The sequence below is a fragment of the Vidua macroura genome, chromosome 12, assembly GCF_024509145.1.
Source record: "Vidua macroura isolate BioBank_ID:100142 chromosome 12, ASM2450914v1, whole genome shotgun sequence".
Lineage (NCBI taxonomy): Eukaryota > Metazoa > Chordata > Aves > Passeriformes > Viduidae > Vidua > Vidua macroura.
Window position 1 is genome coordinate 8770250 of NC_071582.1, and position 18813 is coordinate 8789062.

General features: G+C 40.8%; 1 protein-coding gene across 16 annotated transcripts in view; it reads right to left on the reverse strand.

The window, feature by feature from the left end:
* Positions 1-2692: 2692 nt before the first annotated feature.
* Positions 2693-18813, reverse strand: part of TCF12 (transcription factor 12) — a 160442-nt gene continuing 144321 nt past the window's right edge. For 11 of the 16 annotated variants that reach the window (XM_053988717.1, XM_053988713.1, XM_053988714.1 and 8 more), the window contains 6 exons: positions 18348-18554; positions 11791-11905; positions 10807-10978; positions 9623-9855; positions 6333-6486; positions 2693-4976 (listed from right to left, as the gene is read on the reverse strand). In XM_053988717.1, the coding sequence (XP_053844692.1) occupies positions 6344-6486; positions 9623-9855; positions 10807-10978; positions 11791-11905; positions 18348-18554 (870 nt within the window). In that variant the 3' untranslated portion in view covers positions 2693-4976; positions 6333-6343. The remainder of the gene's footprint in view (positions 4977-6332; positions 6487-9622; positions 9856-10806; positions 10979-11790; positions 11906-18347; positions 18555-18813) is intronic. The other 5 variants (XM_053988727.1, XM_053988716.1, XM_053988728.1 and 2 more) reach the window with 2 other exon arrangements.

Consider the following 18813-nt stretch of genomic DNA (forward strand, 5'->3'; position numbering starts at 1 on the left):
TTCTGGCATTTCCAAGTCTTCCTTTGATATCAAGATACAGTGAGAAAACATCAGCAAAAAAATAAAGTAGAGAGAAAAATCCACATTACCAAGTTATCAAGACACTCCTGTGTCCATTTTGTATGAGAGTTTGATTCCATTTACTTTGAATAATTTCCTCCTGATTTTTTTTTTTTTTAAGAGCTAAAATATAGAATTTTCCAAAACAAATAAAACCTTGTATGGTATTCAGTGCTTTGATGGAAAGAAATTGCTCCAGCTATAGGGTCTGCATTTCTTATGCTTTTCTGAAGTCCAGGACTAGCAGGGCTCTACATCTAACACAGACTGAACTTTGAGTTATATTGTAAGTTATTTTCTCATCCGTTGGCAGCAGTTGCTGCTCTGGCTGATATAGTTTATATTTAACACCTTTTGTTTCTATATGTTTAGGTGATACTATTAAAACTACAGTGGACCTTTCCTGAAAATGAAACAGCCTTGGTATCCCTGTTTCTCTAGTTTTTCAGTTCATCTGAAATAACCATAATTCCAAGTATTCAGCCTAGCCACTGGACTTTCTAACAGATCTGCCCTCCAGGATAAGTTACAGTCACTATTTTGGAAAAAATTTTTATCTCAGCTGGTATAATTTTGTGTGTGTGTTTTTTTTTTTTTTTTCTTAATTAACAGATGTTATTAATTGCATCAAAACATTTTAAAAGTCAGGATTAGGAGAGAATTGAAAGGGATTCTGTTTACAGCCCAGACAGTTTGCTATTTCAGAGCTTGGTCTGGACAGTTTCTGACTGATACAGACAACCTGAGGTGACTGCAGTGAGCAGCTGAAGTACTGAACATGCACACGCCATGCTTGTGGTAAGAGCTGAGCAGTGTATTTGTTATTTTCACCAAGAAATAAACTCTCCCTGTTTTGCCAAGGCATCCAGGTTGACAGAGAGATTAACTTCAGTAAAACAAACGAAGGTTAAACAATACAAAACATTCCCCAAATAGCACCTGACTTATCAGCTCAGAGCTGAGGGGAAGAGGAGGAAGGATTGCAGCAGTCTCCTCTTAGCACCATTCTCCCCCAGCCTGGGAGACTTTCACCTCCTTGCACTGGGCAGAGCAGCAGCAGGAAGGCAGGAGCTGGGCCTGCCTGGCCCCAGGGACTCCCCTCCCTGCAGCCCAGGGTGGGGGATGCCCTGGGAGCAGGGCACTGGGAGCAGGGAGCCACAGTCATGTGCACAGGCAGGAAGATGCCAGCCTGCTCCCTCATCCCTGCTGGGCCTGCTGGAGCCCCCCTCTTGATTTGCTGCCAGGCTTTAAAGTGCTTTAAAGTTTCTTCCTTTCACAGGACATTTTAATATCCACAGGCAAGGGTTATTATGATGCAGAAGGTATTGGTGTTACAAACAAACAGCAAAGTTTACCACCCACTGTCTTGGTTGTCTTCTACACATGGTTCCGTTTTACTTTTGGTCTGCCATGATTTCCAGATGCTGGGGGAAAACGTTTAATTCTTGGGGAAATTTTAATTAATGAAGAATCCAGAATCTTTTTAGCAGCAACTATGCAGTAGTTGGAGTAAAAAAAAGTAAAGTCCATTTTAAGACCTTCCCAGTGCTTTAGATTTACAGAACTTTTCTACAATATTTCAAATGTTAATTCTAGAAGAACTGTATTTAACAAAGGTATCCCAACGTGCATCTCTTACGCACACACACAAAAATCAAATGGAAAAGGAAGAAGGAAACATGGAAAGAAAAAAAAAAAAGATGAAGGACTTGTGATCAGAAAGTATATGCAAACCAGACAGCATGTGGTAAAAGAAAAATAAAGATGGGCAAATGGCCATTTTTACTCTCTCTGAAAGAAGTGACAAAACTTGTAAGTCTGATTCAGAAAAGGGAATGGGAGTATTGATGGGTGTTCAAAGACTGAGTTTAGAATTGTTACTGGAGTAAAGTTCAAATTGGGAATGTGTGCTGGGGAAGGCACCGGGCATCTCTCCCACTGCTGCTGAAGCCATTCTAAAAGGCAGCCTGACATGGCTGGCTCTGAGCTCCCGTTTGGCGAGGCCATGCCAGAGCTTTGTCTCTGTAGCAAACACGTGCCTGACCTGCGCTCTGCATCTCTGAGGTTACCAAGGCCAGGCTCGGGAGTCGGAAGCGGTGCCGAGCACAGCAGCTGTGCTGACAGCCCACATTCAAACATCAGCACTGCACACAGACAGAGGAGCTGGGATCTTTGATGTGCTTGAACTAGAGACCTTCCCCCCCTGAAGTGCCACAAAACCTACACAGCTGCATCAATCAGTTCAGAAGTAACTTGGCACTGAACTTCCCTGCACAAAGGGGCTCAGATCTAGGCAACCTGTCTTCAGGACAGGCAGAGACAGGAGTGAGCTGTAGGAGAGGCTGTGCCTGTGGGATCAGCTGCTCCTGGTTTGCTGTCTGCCTGTGCAATCCCCTTCCTGCTCTGCAGCAGCAAACACGCAGCTCAGGCACTGCTGCTCCTCAGGCACTGGGCACTTCTGGCCTGGCTTCACGGGAGCAATAACACTTCTTGTGCCTGCAACATGCTCTGCTCCTTGAGAATGTGTCAGGCTTTGTTCTGATAAAGGCAGAAGAGAGTTTTGCCACTGTTTTTCAAGCAACACATTGCCTATGAGGAGAGAGAAATTTAAAAAACTCACTGATTTACCATGTTAAAAAAAGATGGCACATTTATTGCTACATAAATGTTATATACATAGTGTTTTCTGTTACATTGACAGAAATTTTTTGAACTTCTTGCTGCTGGTTGGAAAGGTTTATCAGCAATACCTTGAAATTTGACACAGGGTACAAATCTGCAATAAACCAACAATGGAAACTGGAGAACAAGATGAGAAGCAATTCATCTCGGACAATTAGCTCTTACAATACTCCATAGGTACTACACGGTATGCTAGAACCCTACTATGGTCTTACAATGCTATTGTAAATTTCTGATATTAATGAACAGGTTATGGTAAATAACCCTACATTTTTACTACCTAATATAGTAAAATAAAGTAAGAAACTTTTTACTGAAAACTTTTTTTGATTTCAAAAATCTAGAAAGAGTAATATTTAGAATTCAAGAAATTTTCTTACAAGATTATTGTATAAAAGACTAGCTACAGTGAAAAATAAGCCAAATGTTTTTTTCTTTCTATTTTATGAAGGAAAGCTTCTGGGCATACTGCAAAGTCTAATATAGCCAAAAAGACAACAAGCTTAGAAGGAAAAAGGCCAGGCAGTGGCACGTGATCACTTTCACACGTCATAAGCAACAAATTCCGTTTAGCTGATAAACACTGAAATGAAGAACAAGGCCACAGATATAATCAGGTGTTATTTGATGATATATGCAAATTAAAGTAATAGAAATGAGTCCACTAATTCCACAAACTGTTTTGTTAGGAACCATCCAAAACATGAGCTTAAATTCATTAGTTTATTTTATCAATCCATCTTTTGTTCTTTCAAATTAAATGACTTCATAAAAATTATAGTTTTGTTCCTGTTTTGTGTGTGAACCAATTGCCAGTGATGAAAGATGCACTATATAAACAATAGCTCAGACAACCTTGGCTTAGGAAATTTCCTCCCATGGTCATTGCAGTGGAAGACAGTTTCCATGGAAGTTCAAAGGGATTTTAACCATTTCAACACATCTGTGACAAAGGAATACTTATGGACACTATTCTGGTGGAGAAACATTTAAAGGTTTAATGCTAATATGGCTTGGGACGGGGGTATTTGCATTTGATTCACACTATTTTTTCTCCACTGACAAGCCATACAACATGACATGATAGTTAACGTGTACAGGAAGGAAAAACTGGTGACCATTGCTCTTAAGATTCCATTACGTAATAAGCCCACCTTGCTGGTGGTTATATCATCACACTACCTGCCACGGTGAATTTAGGATTTTACTATTCACCAAAGTTACAGCCTGAAAAAAATCTCCTTTGTATTTTAATGCATTTTGTGCTTACATACAGCTAACACTTTACATGTACTATATGTAGTACTTACTGCTCGGAAAACAAAGCAACTCTAACAAAGTAGATTCTCCCCACCCAATTTACACTTCACGTTACAAGCTTTACTATGAAGCCTAGAAGCCTAAAAAGGTTTTGTTTATAATTAGAAAAAAAAAATGTTTGAGGAAAGTCTGAGGGAAAATAAAAATCACTTTTTAAATCCAAGAAATGTTATGGTCACAGTATTGCTCCAGCCTGCAGCCTTCATGAGGCCTCTGAGAGGCTTGAGGCACAGAGCTCAGTATGGAAGGGGAACTGTGACCATAACTGTTCAGATTACCAGAGATCAAAAATAACATAAAAAAAGCTATACCAAGGAATAGTTTCCTATTGCATGGAAAACACTAGTCATATGGCAAAAGGAGAGGAAAGGACAACAAAAGACTTTTCCCTTCCTTTTTTAAGACACTAATAGGTATGCTGGGAATGCTACGGGTCGACGGTTGTCACTGCTTTGTTCTCTGAATGTGAACAGCTTTAGTAAATGCTGGCATTCAGCTGAAATTTTATCAGCTTTTAACATGTTAACTTTTCCCTTTATATGTAGACCTTTACAGTTCCATAACAATAAATAAAATTTGTAGTTACAATGCATTTGTCAATTCAGTTTAGGCACAAGGCAACTTCCACAATGAGTGGAGAGATCACAACAGTCTCTGATTGTGCAGAAGCGACACACTGCTTGCAACAGAATGATATGTTCAGAGTATCTCATGGGCTGAAATTCTGTCTGAAGATCTTGTATCTTCACTCCTGATGCAGGTGTTGACCAGTAGCTTTGATCATAAGATTGCATTTGGGTTTCTTGTTTCAAGTGTTTTCTCCTGTCAGGTTTGTGTCTTCATATAATGTTAGTTGTCTGTGTCCTTGTGAAGAAAGGTCACCTTCTGTGTATCCTACCAATAATTCTGGAATTCTAGAAAGAAGTTTAGGAGAAGAAAGAGGTTATTAGGAAAAGAATAATTAAAAAGCTTAGTATCAACACTAGAGACCTAATTTGAACTGGATTTGGTGGCATTTTCAGTCATTTAGGTGCAAAAGAAGATCACATTGAGAGCCCCTGAAATCCCCCGTTCCAGAGATATCCGTCTTGAACGTGATACATTGAAGAGATTACTCTAAAGAACCTTCTGCTGGGCCTCTCTGGATAAGGGAGAAAGAATAATCTGCACATCTCAGACCTTCAGTCTGTGTGTGGCTTTGCTCTCCAGATCAAGCAGTGCCAAGTTCACTCCCTCCTGAAGGTAAATTGCCATGTTCCTGTACAGCCCCTTCTGTCAATGTTGCACTTCAGTCAACCCATAAAGTTATGCTATTAAAAAAGCAAACTTTTGAAAGTGGTTCTTTATATTTATATGGAAAGGACAGACTAAGTTGGCTGTAAATTAAAAATTATCTGACAATTCCAAAGTAGCCAATTGCTCTTGTATGAAATAAAACAAATTAGAGAAATTGAAAGCATTAAGAATTAGAATATACACAACAAGAAACAACTTCCCAAAACATAAAATTCAGTAAAGTTCTGGATTAAAACAAGGACACTGAACCCAGTTTTTTTATTCTTTTTGAAAGTGGCAACAGCTCTACTGGAATACTCAATTTTTTTTCCTTTTAAAATCAAGGTTTCCCAACTATTTAGAAAACCAACCAGTAACATGAATAAACCCAAAAGACTGATATTCCTGTAGGGCCTCCCCACGAGTGTGTTTCAATGAGATGTTACATACCTTGCAAAGCTGCAAACATTACTTTTAAATTTTAACTATCTTCACCAATACAGATTGTGACTTAAGACAGTTCCCAATCTCTGTTGGGCAAATGAGAGGAGTTAGAATGACTGGCATTGAGCCAGAGAGCAAATCTCTCTGGGATGAGGAGTCCCTGAAACTGTATCAGTACTGGGAAACAATACCTCGATTTTTAAATCAACTGATGTAATATTTAGACCATTTAAAGATGTATAATTCATCTCTAATAAGCTTGGCTTATCTAGCAAGCTGTTCATTGTTCCTCTGATGTCATGCCAAGAAGGCCACCTGAGCCAAGAGATGTAGCCATTGGCAACGAGGCATGAAAATAAAGAGACTGACGACAATTTCTTGGGGTTTTATTATAAACCCAAACAAATCTGCAGCCTTCTGCTTCTGCTGAGAGACGTGAGAGCACAGAGAAGTTTGGTGCTGCTGGCAGCTCAGGAACTAAACCCCACCATATCCAGGTGTCTCCCCCACTTCAGCCAACACAAAGCAGCAAGAGCCATCCCCTGACGTACCTGGCTGGTGTTCACATATGACCCATAGGGTTGGTAGTTTCACTCAGGCCAGGGTGGCTTCCTGGGTGTGGTGTTGGTGGCTCTGCCGATACGGCAGAAACTTTTTCTTCTTCCCTTCTCTTAAGGCAGGCTGCTTTAGGGTTTAGGTTTCGTTCTGTAACAGAAGAATCAGAGTTCTTAATATCCCAAACGCTGACACCACGGGCAATATCGATACAAGAACCCTGGAGTAAAAATAGCTCTGCAGCTTCCCTCTTCAGCTGCTGACACCCCCTGCTCACCCACAGCTGTCCAAAGCTGCAGACAATCACTACTGAAAGTCCTGCCAGACAGCTCCTAAACTGGTATTTAAAAACCCCAGAGACAAAATGCCAAACCCAATCACTTTTAGCAGCCTACATACACCTTCAGAAACTTTTAAAAAGCACCTCCTTTATCAGCATAAGACACTTAAGTGCTAAATGAGAACTGTCTGCAATTTACAATATAATAAAATTGAATGTATCCATTTTGTTGGTAGGCTGAAGTCTTACCAACCTTGCTGACATCACACTAGTTTTAGTAATGTTGCTGCTTCTTTCTTCCTAGTAAGTATTAGCCAGCTGCTAGGGCAGGGGAGGCAGTACACTCTGAATGGATAGTTCTCATCAGCCTCAATCTGTGAAATCACCTTGTGCCCATCTTGGTTCAATCAAAAGACTGTGATGACAGTCACATACAGCAGGAGCACTATTTTTTTTTCCAAACCCTATTTCCTCTCACATTAAAGCCAATAGTTTATAATAACCAGCTGTGGACCAGCTATCAAGGTATTTTCATCGGTGCGTTTCCACTTCCCCACTTAGCTTCAATAGATGTAGATTTGGATCTCATTTCCAAATAATGACAGTTTCTAAGAGTCAGCTGTTTCTGTTCTTCAAAATGGCTTTTCATGAATCAAATAGAAGATGTCAATCACAGGGGTCCAAAAGACACACAAAAAACATGTAATATATTCCACTGTGGAATTTAATCAACATTTTAAGGTATTTTCTAGCTGTCAGTACATTCTGTTTTGCAGTTGGAGATGGCAGATACAATTATAACTGCAAGAAGTCTGCCAAAACTGAACAGACAGCACAAGCCCTTTTCTTGCACTGCACAGGCACCCCTCTAGTAACTGCAGTTTACTGACCCCTGTGCATTTTAGCTCATCTGACAGAGACTATTTTGGATGGACTTGATAGTTCTGCTGTCACCAAAGTCATTATCAGCAGCCTCCTACTGCATTTCCTTAAAGATGAGCACTCCCAAAGAGTCTACCGGAAAAAAAAAACCCAAAACTGCTAACTTTCCTTAATCACAGTTTTCTTTGTCTAAATGTGGCTTGCCTTGAAGTTTTAAAGATTTAATTACGTGGAAACCTTGAAAGGAAGTTGATTTACAGTGATTTAGGAAATGGAGATAAAAACCCCTGGCCTACAGAGAGAGCTGAAATCTGAAATGGTTCATTTTGAATAGCACCAATCACAAAATGAGAAGCTTCTTTAGCAGCAGAGAGGAAATTGTTTATGCAATTACATCAAGCACTGTGCAAGCTCCTGTGGGTGTCACACAAAGCTCCGGTCACTCACTCGCAGGAACAGGTGCAAAGGGGGACGGGCAGGACACACGGGAGCCAGGGCCTCTCTCCAGGAGGCCCCGCACCCGCCCCGGACACGCGGAGCACAGGGAACGGGAGGAAGGGAAGTTCTCCGTTTACACTGTCTGTACAGCGGGGCCAGTTTAGCTGCTAGCACAAAAGTTTTCTACCACAGACACCAGGGTCGGAAGTCCTCTGACCAAGGCAGAATGATTTTATTAACATGGAGCTTCCTGTGAATTACAGAATCTGTGAGAGCAGGGAGATAGAATTCATGCTTTTTAAACACCAAAACCTGTGCTTGATGAGTATCTCTCTGACTTCGTAATACTCAACCATATCTTCTAGACCACAGCAACCATTTTCAGACCAAAACAGTGTCTGAGATCTCAGCCTCAGAGATGCTAAACTGGGTTTTACCATGGCCCCAGCTGCTATCTCATCTGCAGAACAGTTGCTCTGTACTTTGGAAGAGCTCTGGCTGGACACAGTGTGTTTCTTTACTAACAATTGTATCAGTAAAAGTGCCTGAAAACACAGCATCTCATCCTCACTCCATGAAGGACATGAGTTTGTGTTAAGTTAGTAATTTAGCCTCTTTCAATAAACTTCTAACTGTTGCTTGGGTCTTCTGTTCAAAATGCAAGCAACAAATGAGAAAAAGGAAGTAAAAATGAGGTATGCAAAAATAAAACATTGTTATCACTCAGTGACATCAGCGATTCAAAGATGTAGTGCATTGAGCAAATACAACCACTGACATATCCACATCTCAGACTTTTCACTTGACACACTTCCATCAGTGAGACACTAAGGAAGATGGCTGCTGATGAGTCCCAAACAGCAAAACACAAGGACACTCATTTGGGAAGTGCCATCTCCACAGGAGACTATTTCTGTTGGAAGGGACTCCCAGCCACCATCCAGTCTGACTCAGGGCTGACCAAAAGTTAGAGAAAGGTGCCCCCGAACTTCAATATGTTTTTGGCAAAAGTAGACACGGAGATTTAAAGTCAACTGTGTCTTCACCAACTCACAAGAACAGAAGAGTTGACGAACCAAACATAATTCCTAGAAACATCTCTTGTTACGAGAATGAATGGCAAAAAGTAGTTTTCCTTCTGCACCTACCAGCAAGCCTATTGTTTTTTTTCTTGGAAAAATTTGAAGGGATCAGAGAAAGAAGATTCATGCAAACCCAGTTCTGATTCAATTAGAGTAGAAGTCTCCTCCCTCCCCAGTACATGTTTAATGCAAAAACTTATGATAACACAAATAAATTCACTGCATTTTAATATTTCAATTATGCGGAGTTCATCCTGAAACAGATCTCTTATTGTTGCTAAATCTTTTCTACTACTAAATAAGTGCTTGTTACAATTTAAAGCAAGCTTTATCAATATTTTAATTTACCTTGAAAACTTAAGTGAAGAGATGACTAATTGAAAAGGAAAAAGAAAGGTCAAATTATAAACCTTATACTCTGTTCCCCTCTTTTTTTTTTTTTTTTAAAGTGATTCTTTGCTTTCTCTAAAGAACTTCAGCATCATTACAGAACAGCAAACACACTTTCAGTAGCTCATGCATCTGGCTGAGCAGGTTTCAAGAGCCCCGCGCAGCTCCATGGACAAAGCTGCCACAGACCTGCCCCAGCCCCGAGGCCACTGACCTCTCACTTGCTGCTCCAGGCTGAGGATCACTGCCACAGCCTGGTGCAGGATCAGCAGCTTCGTCTGCGGCTTCTCGCTCTTCAGGTGCAGCTGGCACATGCGGCCCAGCTCCTTGAACGCCTCGTTAATGTCTCGCACACGCAAACGCTCCCGGGCGTTGTTTGCCATTCTCCTCTCCTTTTCCCGTTCTATTTTCTGCTCCGGGTTTAAATCCTCATCTTCGTTAGTACTGCTGCAAGAAAGGAAACGTAGCAGGATATTGAAACATCACTGGCATTTCAAACAAGTGATCCTGGTGCTGACTCCAAATAGATGAAGAATAAAATAATTTCCAACAAAGTTTTTGCTATTTTCCAATGCATCAGCTTATAGAAAAACACATTCAAGGAATTTTCAATTTCATGTGCTTATTTAAGAGTTTTACTTTCGATAAATACCACACTGACAAATTCTAGAACTATTTTTTCTTCTACTCAGGGTAGAGCTAAACAGTTATATTTAGAATTCTTGAACTGCCTCAAATGATATCAAGTTGCAGAGCCTTTTTTAATATAGGTTCACCCAATTCAGTCTAAAACTGTGCAAAACCTCTGTTCTACTAAAACTAACACACAAAATGCCATTGAACATGTCTTAATTGTGCATGTGGTTGCAAAATTTTGATTGTTTACTGTTACCTCTGCCTATCAGGCAGATCCAAAGGCATTTACACAGTATCAGTTTTGTGTCTGTGGCTTGGGAGGGGACAAAGTGTTTCCTGTGGATATTTAGCCACAGTGTTTCACCTCAGGCTCCAGGTCAGGAGCTGGAGCTCTCCGCTGCCACACACTCACATCTAGAAGGGCAGCCTTGGCCCAGGTACAAAGTATCACTAATTTCTGACATTGTCCCGTCCTTTGTGCTGGGCAGGGCCCTCAGTCTTTTGCTGCTACCCGTACAGGCAGACATTAGGCATGGCACTAGCATAAGGGAACACACACTTCATAAATGATTTTCCCAGCAAATCCTCTACCTTGTATTTAAATATATACAGATACTATAAACTTTTTCTCCCTTTCAGCTGCTTGTTGGTGTATGCACTGCAGTAACACAAAAGCCTTGCAATAAATTTATCAAATGTAAGGACAGCGTGTTACTGAGCATTATCAAAGCACAGATTCTCCACGTTATGTCAGCAACGCACCTTGTTCTGCCTCTGGAGGAGACCTTGATATCCTTCTGGGAGGACTCATCATCTGATTTCATGTCATCTGATGAGGGGGGTTCATGGATATTTTCATCCTTCTCCTTATGCTCAGACTTGATTTCTGTTGGACCTATAGCCACAGACTGGCTCTGTAAGCCACCTGACAGTGCTGCAAGCAACCAGAGAGCAGAGTGAGTGTCACAGCACTGAAACACCGCACAGGACCTCAGCAGAGAATGGCAGTGAGGGGCCAGAGCCGAGCACGAGTCTGGCGAGACAACAGGAAGAACTAACAGAAACAAGAAATCCTGGTAACACTGCTGTACTTGGACATGTGTCATGGGTTATAAAGCAATCACAGTTCACAGAGCAGCTTGATTGGTAACAGCTTCGTCTAAGGAAAACACTGTTTAAGACAAAAGGACATTGAGTGAAATAAGGAAATGTGCACCTGATGTCTGGGCTGCAAATTTAAGGGCAGAGTTGCACTGACATCGAGGCTTGGGTTTAGGCTGAATGTGCAACACCCCCTAAATGGTGCTAGCATGCTAATAAAGGAGCTGACTTCTGTTTTCTGCAGTTTACTTCTTCAGCTAAAAATGGAAAGAACTGTAAACACGGGTGTGGAATGACCTCCTTCCATTGGCTGTGCTGAACTCTGGTCTCAGCCCACTCCCCAGCTCTCCTGGGCAACTGGGAAAATGGCTGCAGCTCTGCAAGTGCATCATGGCCCCTTAAGCTGGAGGAATGTGGCTATAATGCAGCCTTCTCTTGAAATTATACTGGGATAATTGAGGGATCCCCTCAAAATTGTTGCAGGAGTCCCTAACAGTGGTGGTATATCGGACTTGTTACTAATTTTTATTTTTCAACATTATCTATGCCCCTATTCCATGAACTGATGACATTTTACCAAGATCTACAGCCTCACTGTCTCTGAACTACTGCAGACCCTGTCCAGCATTAAACCTGGAAAGTTACCTCTGTAGCTGTCTTGTGTTTTATGATTTAGTTCTGTGCTCTGAGCAGAGACTGTACTGGGAAGAACTGAATGGTTGCTGTTGAGGCTGACACCTTCTTCCCGGTGAGTCCCAACCTAAAGCAAAGCAAAGCAAAGATTTCTGTTAAAGATGTGATTGAAAGAAATAGTCCAAAAATAGAAGTTTAAAACATTGAAAGTATTTGCTGGATTAGAGACCCAAGTTAAAATTCTTGCTGAGTAAAGCAAAGATTTAGTTGATAGATGCTGTTACACTGAAACACTTGAATACACCTTACTGGACTGGGTCATGTCTCTAGCAGTGACCAACCTTGTTTGGAATAAAATAATCCAGGTATCTAACTATTCTTACCACCTATTTTCTCATCTATTCCTTCATAATACATCATGATTTAATTTCTGAGCAGCAAGCATTGAGATGAAGAGTCTTGAAAAATTGTAATTTTGCATAAACTTGAATTAATGATACTTATGTGAGACAGCTTTGAGTGTGCATACCTAACCTGAAGAGGCAACTTGTTAAAAAACTGCTGCTCAATACAGAATACTGTCATCAACTTCTATTAAAAAAATATTTGTTTGAGAAAAAAGAGGTAAAGATACACTGCCTGTATTTAAATAATTTCTATTTAAAGCTTTTGATTTCTAAAGGCACAAAAGTCCTTAAACATTTATAATATAACCAACATAATACAATTAAACAGTTAAAAATGAACAAAGACCAGGGATTCTACTATTATTTGTATAGTTACAAAATCTGGCTACAGATGAAGCTTTTTATTGGAACAGTAGCAAACATGTCAACTAGAAGATTAAGCCTTTAATTAAATAGGTTTATTGCCTGGAGTTACACATGAGAACCACTGTTTTTCAATAAATCCTTCAATCCTAGTAAACTGCTGAGCTTTGAATCCCTCTTGAGTAATTAATGCAGCTTTTACCTTTCATGTCTTAGTATGGGTTTTACCCAGAGAGAGATAAATACCCTTATGCAAGTTTATCCTTTGTTTAATATACACTTGTTCCTGTAAGCTAATGCACAGGAACAAAAAAAGAAAGGGGGAACCCCCCCTTCCCCAACAACCCACAACTAATATCAGGTCATTCTGGGCTGCTATTTGTATCCATTGTTCTGTAGAAAATCTCCTCTTGTATACTGTGGAATATCTGTTGCTATTTCAAGTATATTTTATCTTCCTCTGCGTGTAATAGGCTTTGTTTGTGAGAAGTTCTACTCTGGATACAGTCAGCCTTGCAAGCTCCTGCAAGAGTCATGAACTCGCTGGGAGGAAGGAGCTGAGCACGGGTCTTTCAGCCTAAGAGGCAGCACTCTTTACAACTGGAACATGAAGCTCATTCTCACTCTGAACTTTTCAAAACAGAGTCTTTTCCTAATTCTGCCTTGCAGGCTGTGTGTTTTATTTTCTTCTTCTGGTCATGCTTAGTCCTAACACTTGAGGGTGCTTTTATTCAAGCTACAGACTATTAATAGTTTCAGGGCCAGGTTTGTTCCAAAATCTACTTCTTAAAAAAGACAAAAATTTCTTAAAGCTGTGTACAATCACAGCAGCTGTCAGAACCCTGGCAACTTTCAAATCTAGAGCTAATCTAAAGGCAAGAGATTAGCAAATCAGTTCTGATAAAGGCAGAGAATAGATGAGAAATAAAACCTGAATTCAAGTCTATGTTCCAAACCTTTGAAACCAAGATGTACAAATTAAAAGCATACAATTTAGATTAACAGGACTTACACAGAAATCTTAAGAGCTAAAATGTTACAAAACTGACCATAACAGTGATTTTTATCTGGGATCTATGATATACCAGAAAATCCAATCCGGCAAACAAAAAACCCCAAACAACATGACTTCCTGAAAGTCACTGCATGCCATGCGGAGGCTAAAAGCTCTGTTTGCTACAGTGACAACTGATCGGTGGCTACTTCAAGCTACCAAATATTCAAGTATGTTAAACACTGAGTTCCGAAAATGTCGTTTGCTTTCCTTTCCCCGGACTCGCACTGCATAGAGAAAGGGCTCTCCCCATTTGCATTTCAATGGAGCACAACCTCGGGCTTCCTTTAAGTCTTCTGAAAGGCGTCCGGGGCCATCAGCTCCGCGGCGCTCGGAACAAACGAGCTCTCGACGTGTTTTATCGCTATTATTTATAAGCGATTCCCAGTCAGGCGCTTTCCTAGCGCCAAGGGCCAGCTCCGGGGGCAGCGAGCTGCCGGCGGGTCCCGCGGCGCGCCGGTGCGGGCGCGGGGATCGCGGCTCCCGAGAGTTCCCCATTTCCATACAGCTGCCCCGGCCGGCAGCGCGGGCCGCGCCGAGGCACCGGCCCTCGGAGCGCCGGCCCGCGGGACTCGCGGCAGCTCATCTCGAAAGAAAACGAACTCGGAGTTAATTCATTCTCTCCGGCACTAATCCAGCCTTGTTTCCACGTCTCTCCTCCCTCTCCTCCCAAGCAAAGCTCGAAGCTTCCCAGCCACACAAAATGGGAGACAAACGGAAGACCGGGCTCTGCCACACCGCAGGCAGGCAGAGCACACAGTGTGCGGGAGAGCACAGCGGTGAGGAGCAGTGACCAGGGCAGGCACCGCGCTCGGGATCCGCTGGGAGCAGTGACCAGGGCAGGCACCGCGCTCGGGATCCGCTGGGAGCAGTGACCAGGGCAGGCACCGCGCTCGGGATCCGCTGGGAGCAGTGACCAGGGCAGGCACCGCGCTCGGGATCTGCTGTGCAGGCATCTCGCTCGGTACCAACGCGTTCCCATCACTGCCCTTTGCCTGCTTCCTCCACACAATGCCAACCCAACGCGGGTCTGGCATCCAGTGCAATCACAAAAATCTTACCCCTCAGCAACCCCAGGATGAGAAAAACAATAGTCCTCTTACAAGACTGTACACTGCTGTAATTTACCAGGTTAAATGCATTCATTTTTATGTGTTTCAAGACCTGTACACAGGACAATCTGCAGCCCCACGGACACTTGCAAATTAAAAAAAAAAAAACTCCAAACCTGAGGGCAGAACATATTTCAGTTGATTTAAGTGGTAACATTTGGGATCTGAAACCAGAAAACCAGTTAAGTATTTTAGGCAACTAAATAAAAACTAGACAAATCATGGGCAGTGATGACACACAACTGCACGTAGGAGAACTGAGAGTGACACGTGGGGAAAGGACATCACTGTCCTGTTAATATTGGTTCTGCATCTCACACTTTAGAGTTTGATTATTCATTATGAGCACTTAGCACTTTTGTGAACTGGAAAACAAAAATACCACTCTTGGTCTGAGTCTCTGAACTTTTCAAGTCCTACTAGCTGGTCAGTTTGGCTATGATCATTAAAACCATTTTAGTCAAGGTGTGCATAATTAAGGCAATGAAAAGAGCTTTGTAATCAAGAATTTTACACTTCAGACAGCTCAGAGTTGTTCAGTGGGAGCATAATCTCTGCAAGGAAATACCAACTCTGGAAGGGTTTGAGCAAGAGCAGAGGTTGGTGTTGGCAAAGCTGCTTAACTGTCCTTTTGTGCTTCTACTGGAGCAGGCACAGGGCACAAAGAAGATCACCAATTTTCTTAGATTCCTGTTATACCTGAAAAAACCCTCTGACTTAAAGATTGAGTTTCATCCTTAACTGAGTTTCCAGGCCTTTTATTTATTTATTTTTAATCAGTTCAGGCTGTTCTTTTTCCATTGTATTACAATGACAAATAAAAAGCAGCTTGAATAAGAACAAAAAGTATTACTTCTTAACTTTTCAATAATACATGAAATAAAATACAAATCAACTTCAAAGGCCAGTTAGCAAATATTTGATGAGTTTGAGATATTAAAAATCTATTTGAATAAGTCTAATGGCCAGCCCAGCTAAAAAGAAAACAAGACCATTCAGAGCAAGCAGGAAATGAAGTCAACTAGAGTTGTAAAATAAATCTGGCTCAAAAATTAAGCAAATGTTAAAATAAAACCATGCCTGGTTACACTAATTACATAAAAAGGAGTTAAATTACTCATTTCCTAGCTCCTTCTGCCAAGATCATCATCTTCAAGGGAAATTAAATTTATTTTTTTTCCTACTTTTTTTTAAAGAGCAAAAATGTTTTGTGCAAAGATCCCACCCTCCTTCAACAAGGAAGTTTCATTTAGTGCTGAATTCCAGCGAACATTTCTTGACCCTACGTCAAACAAAACTTCAAAAATAGGTAATCACCGTTATCAATGTTGACATTTCTCACTATGTTAGCCCAATACTCATTATTTTCTTAAAATTTACTGGATGTCATCTCAAGTAAAGCAGTATTTAAATCTGGAATGAAGGTTGGATCTTACAGTTCAGGTCGTGTGTCAAATCCTCTGCTCTCCTACTTACTATTTAAAAAGAATGCCAACCTAATAGTAAATAAAAGTTTGAAATTAACTGGTTATTGAAGAAGAATTACCCCTTATACTTGGGGGGCATTACTGCAATGCAGTCATCACTAATAAAGCACTCAGTCTGCACCACAGCCAGATGTGCCAGCCCCTGCTCTGTACCTATTTCAGGACTCCATCATAAGTCACGCTGAGTTCCTGCAATTGCAAATGATGTCAAAGAGCGCTCTTTGGGGACTGGGCAAGACCACAACTGGATGCCTTCTGTTGGAGCCAATTATTCTGATGTAACAAAATTAAGGTTAATCCAAGACATTCTTTAGCTGACTCACTTTACAAGCCAAAACTGATCTGCAAGCTTGTTTCACCAAGTGAGGATGAAATGTACAGACAATTTTTTTTTTTTGTTTTCTTCATTTAAGTTTATTTCTAACAGACAAGCTTCTGTCAGTCAAATAATTAGATGATAAATTAGGTCTGTATTACATTTAAGTTACACAACTACATGGAACTAGAGAAGATCAAGGAATTTCTGTCCATCTTAGAGAGTAATTTTCCACTGTCCCCTATTTTAATAAAAACTGAGTTGATAAAATATTTATCATAGCTTATTTAAAAGAGAAAATGAGATTTTTTAGGTACATTTTGGCACTACCTGTATTTATTTGACTGTGTCTGGCTTAGCAGTATCAGAAGGTTCCTCAAGTCCTTTTTTTCCTCAAGAAAAAAATTGCCACTGCAGTTTCAGTCACTCTATGCCACATCAAGAGCAGAGGGGGAAAAAAGTTTTCTTTTGTAGGACTAAATTTCAGTCTACCCTAGAATATGGTAGAACTTTAACAACATTCTTTAAATATTAAATCTCTGTAGGTACTAGGAAAAAATTCAAAAGTACTCATGCATCTCTTCTTTCATTACTAAAAGTAACTGTGAACTTGTATAGAAAGCTGAAGTTGGATGTGCATTTGGAAAGTACTCCCTCCCCAAAGCCCCCAAAAACACGCAGCTTATAGAAAGCAACCAGTTCTTTTTGATGTTTACTGCAGTGGTCCTGAAATTAATATAAATGGATGTGTGACGTGCGAATGGGAGAGCCTGGAACTAATTCTGTTTTATAGAATACAAACCCTTCAGCAATTGGGGTACCTAATTATTTTGATGATAGGTGAAATTTTGCCTTGATCACACAGTACCCAGCTGTGAATCTGTTTTATAACAGAAAATTTCACAGCATGTAACTGGTCTTTAAAATTACGCTGTAAACATGCAAACACATGGCACCACTAAAACAAGCATGTTTTTAAAAGCTCTTTTTCCTTTAAGCATTTTTGAGAACAGTGGAATGAAAAGGAAGAAAAAGGGAAGTGAGCAATGCTACAAATAGATTTGTTTACTGTGTAATGCTTTTAGCATATTTCTGATCTATAAAAAGCTCAACTACATTTTTTCAGAACAGTTCACATTTTTAAAGAAACAAAAAGAGATGGATTGAATTATTTCACTCTTCTTGGGGATTAATCTGAAAGTAGTTTCCTTTTCATTGTTACTTACACTACAGCTGTGCTCAAACTCCTTTTAGTTTAGAAAAAAAGTTTAAATTTTGAGCCTGCGCACACTATGGTTCCACATTCCAACAGCTTCCTCCCCGTCCTCTGCCAGCATCTGCTATTGAAGACTAGTTCCAATTTACAATAAACAGCTTTTCCAGACCAGAACACTTGAAATTCAGTCCTTCTCGACTGCTTTTCCCATTCAATCTCCCTATTCACCATTTCAAGGAGAAAATGGTTCTGCCAATTATTACACATCTGGAAAAAATGCATGTATAAGCTGAAACGCTCTCAGCAGAAAGTTTCAGCTTTCTGCATATGGTCACAGCAGGATTTTATGGGCCACTGACCAGGCCAAAGTCTAAGTTTTCCCATCTTTTTCCTCCCCCTCATTTCTGCCCACCCCCACTCCAACATTCTAATTGGAAACCCATAGCAGGTGCAAGCTGTCTGCCATCTTTTCCTCCACAAGAATCTCAAGTGGTTTCTTCCTGATAAATATTAGTCTTATAGCCCAGCTCTACCTCAGTAGGCTCTACAATAGTTTCAATGCATTAGCTGTAGTTGCTTTGCATAAACATACTCATGTTTTATAACATCATTACCATGGATGCTTGTCTGTTGGCTGTTACAAGGCTGGATGCTCCATAGTTTGAGTTCAGGCTTCCAATGGGCCCATTGTGGGATGGTCCCAACAAACTATGGATGTCTCCATGGCCAGCTGACAGGCTTGTGGAAGGCCCCACAGCGTGGTTCCGCAGCACATGGATGGCATCATCGAGTCTGTCCAAGCGATCCTCCATCCGGGACTGCTGTGGGGATGCAAGAGGGACAGGAACACCCATTACCAAATAAATCCCCAGGCTCTCTCACCACAACAGAGTCTATCTCAGAGGTTTTAAGATAGAAGATGAAATGTGGTATCAAAATAGTATCAAAAGACTTTGAGAGCACCTACCAGCACTACAAACAAACAGGAAAAAGAAAATATTATCTGGAGATTTTGTTCAAGATAGCATTCATTCCACAAATAGGTGGCAGCTTTGAAAGTGAAGCTTATTATAAGGTTAA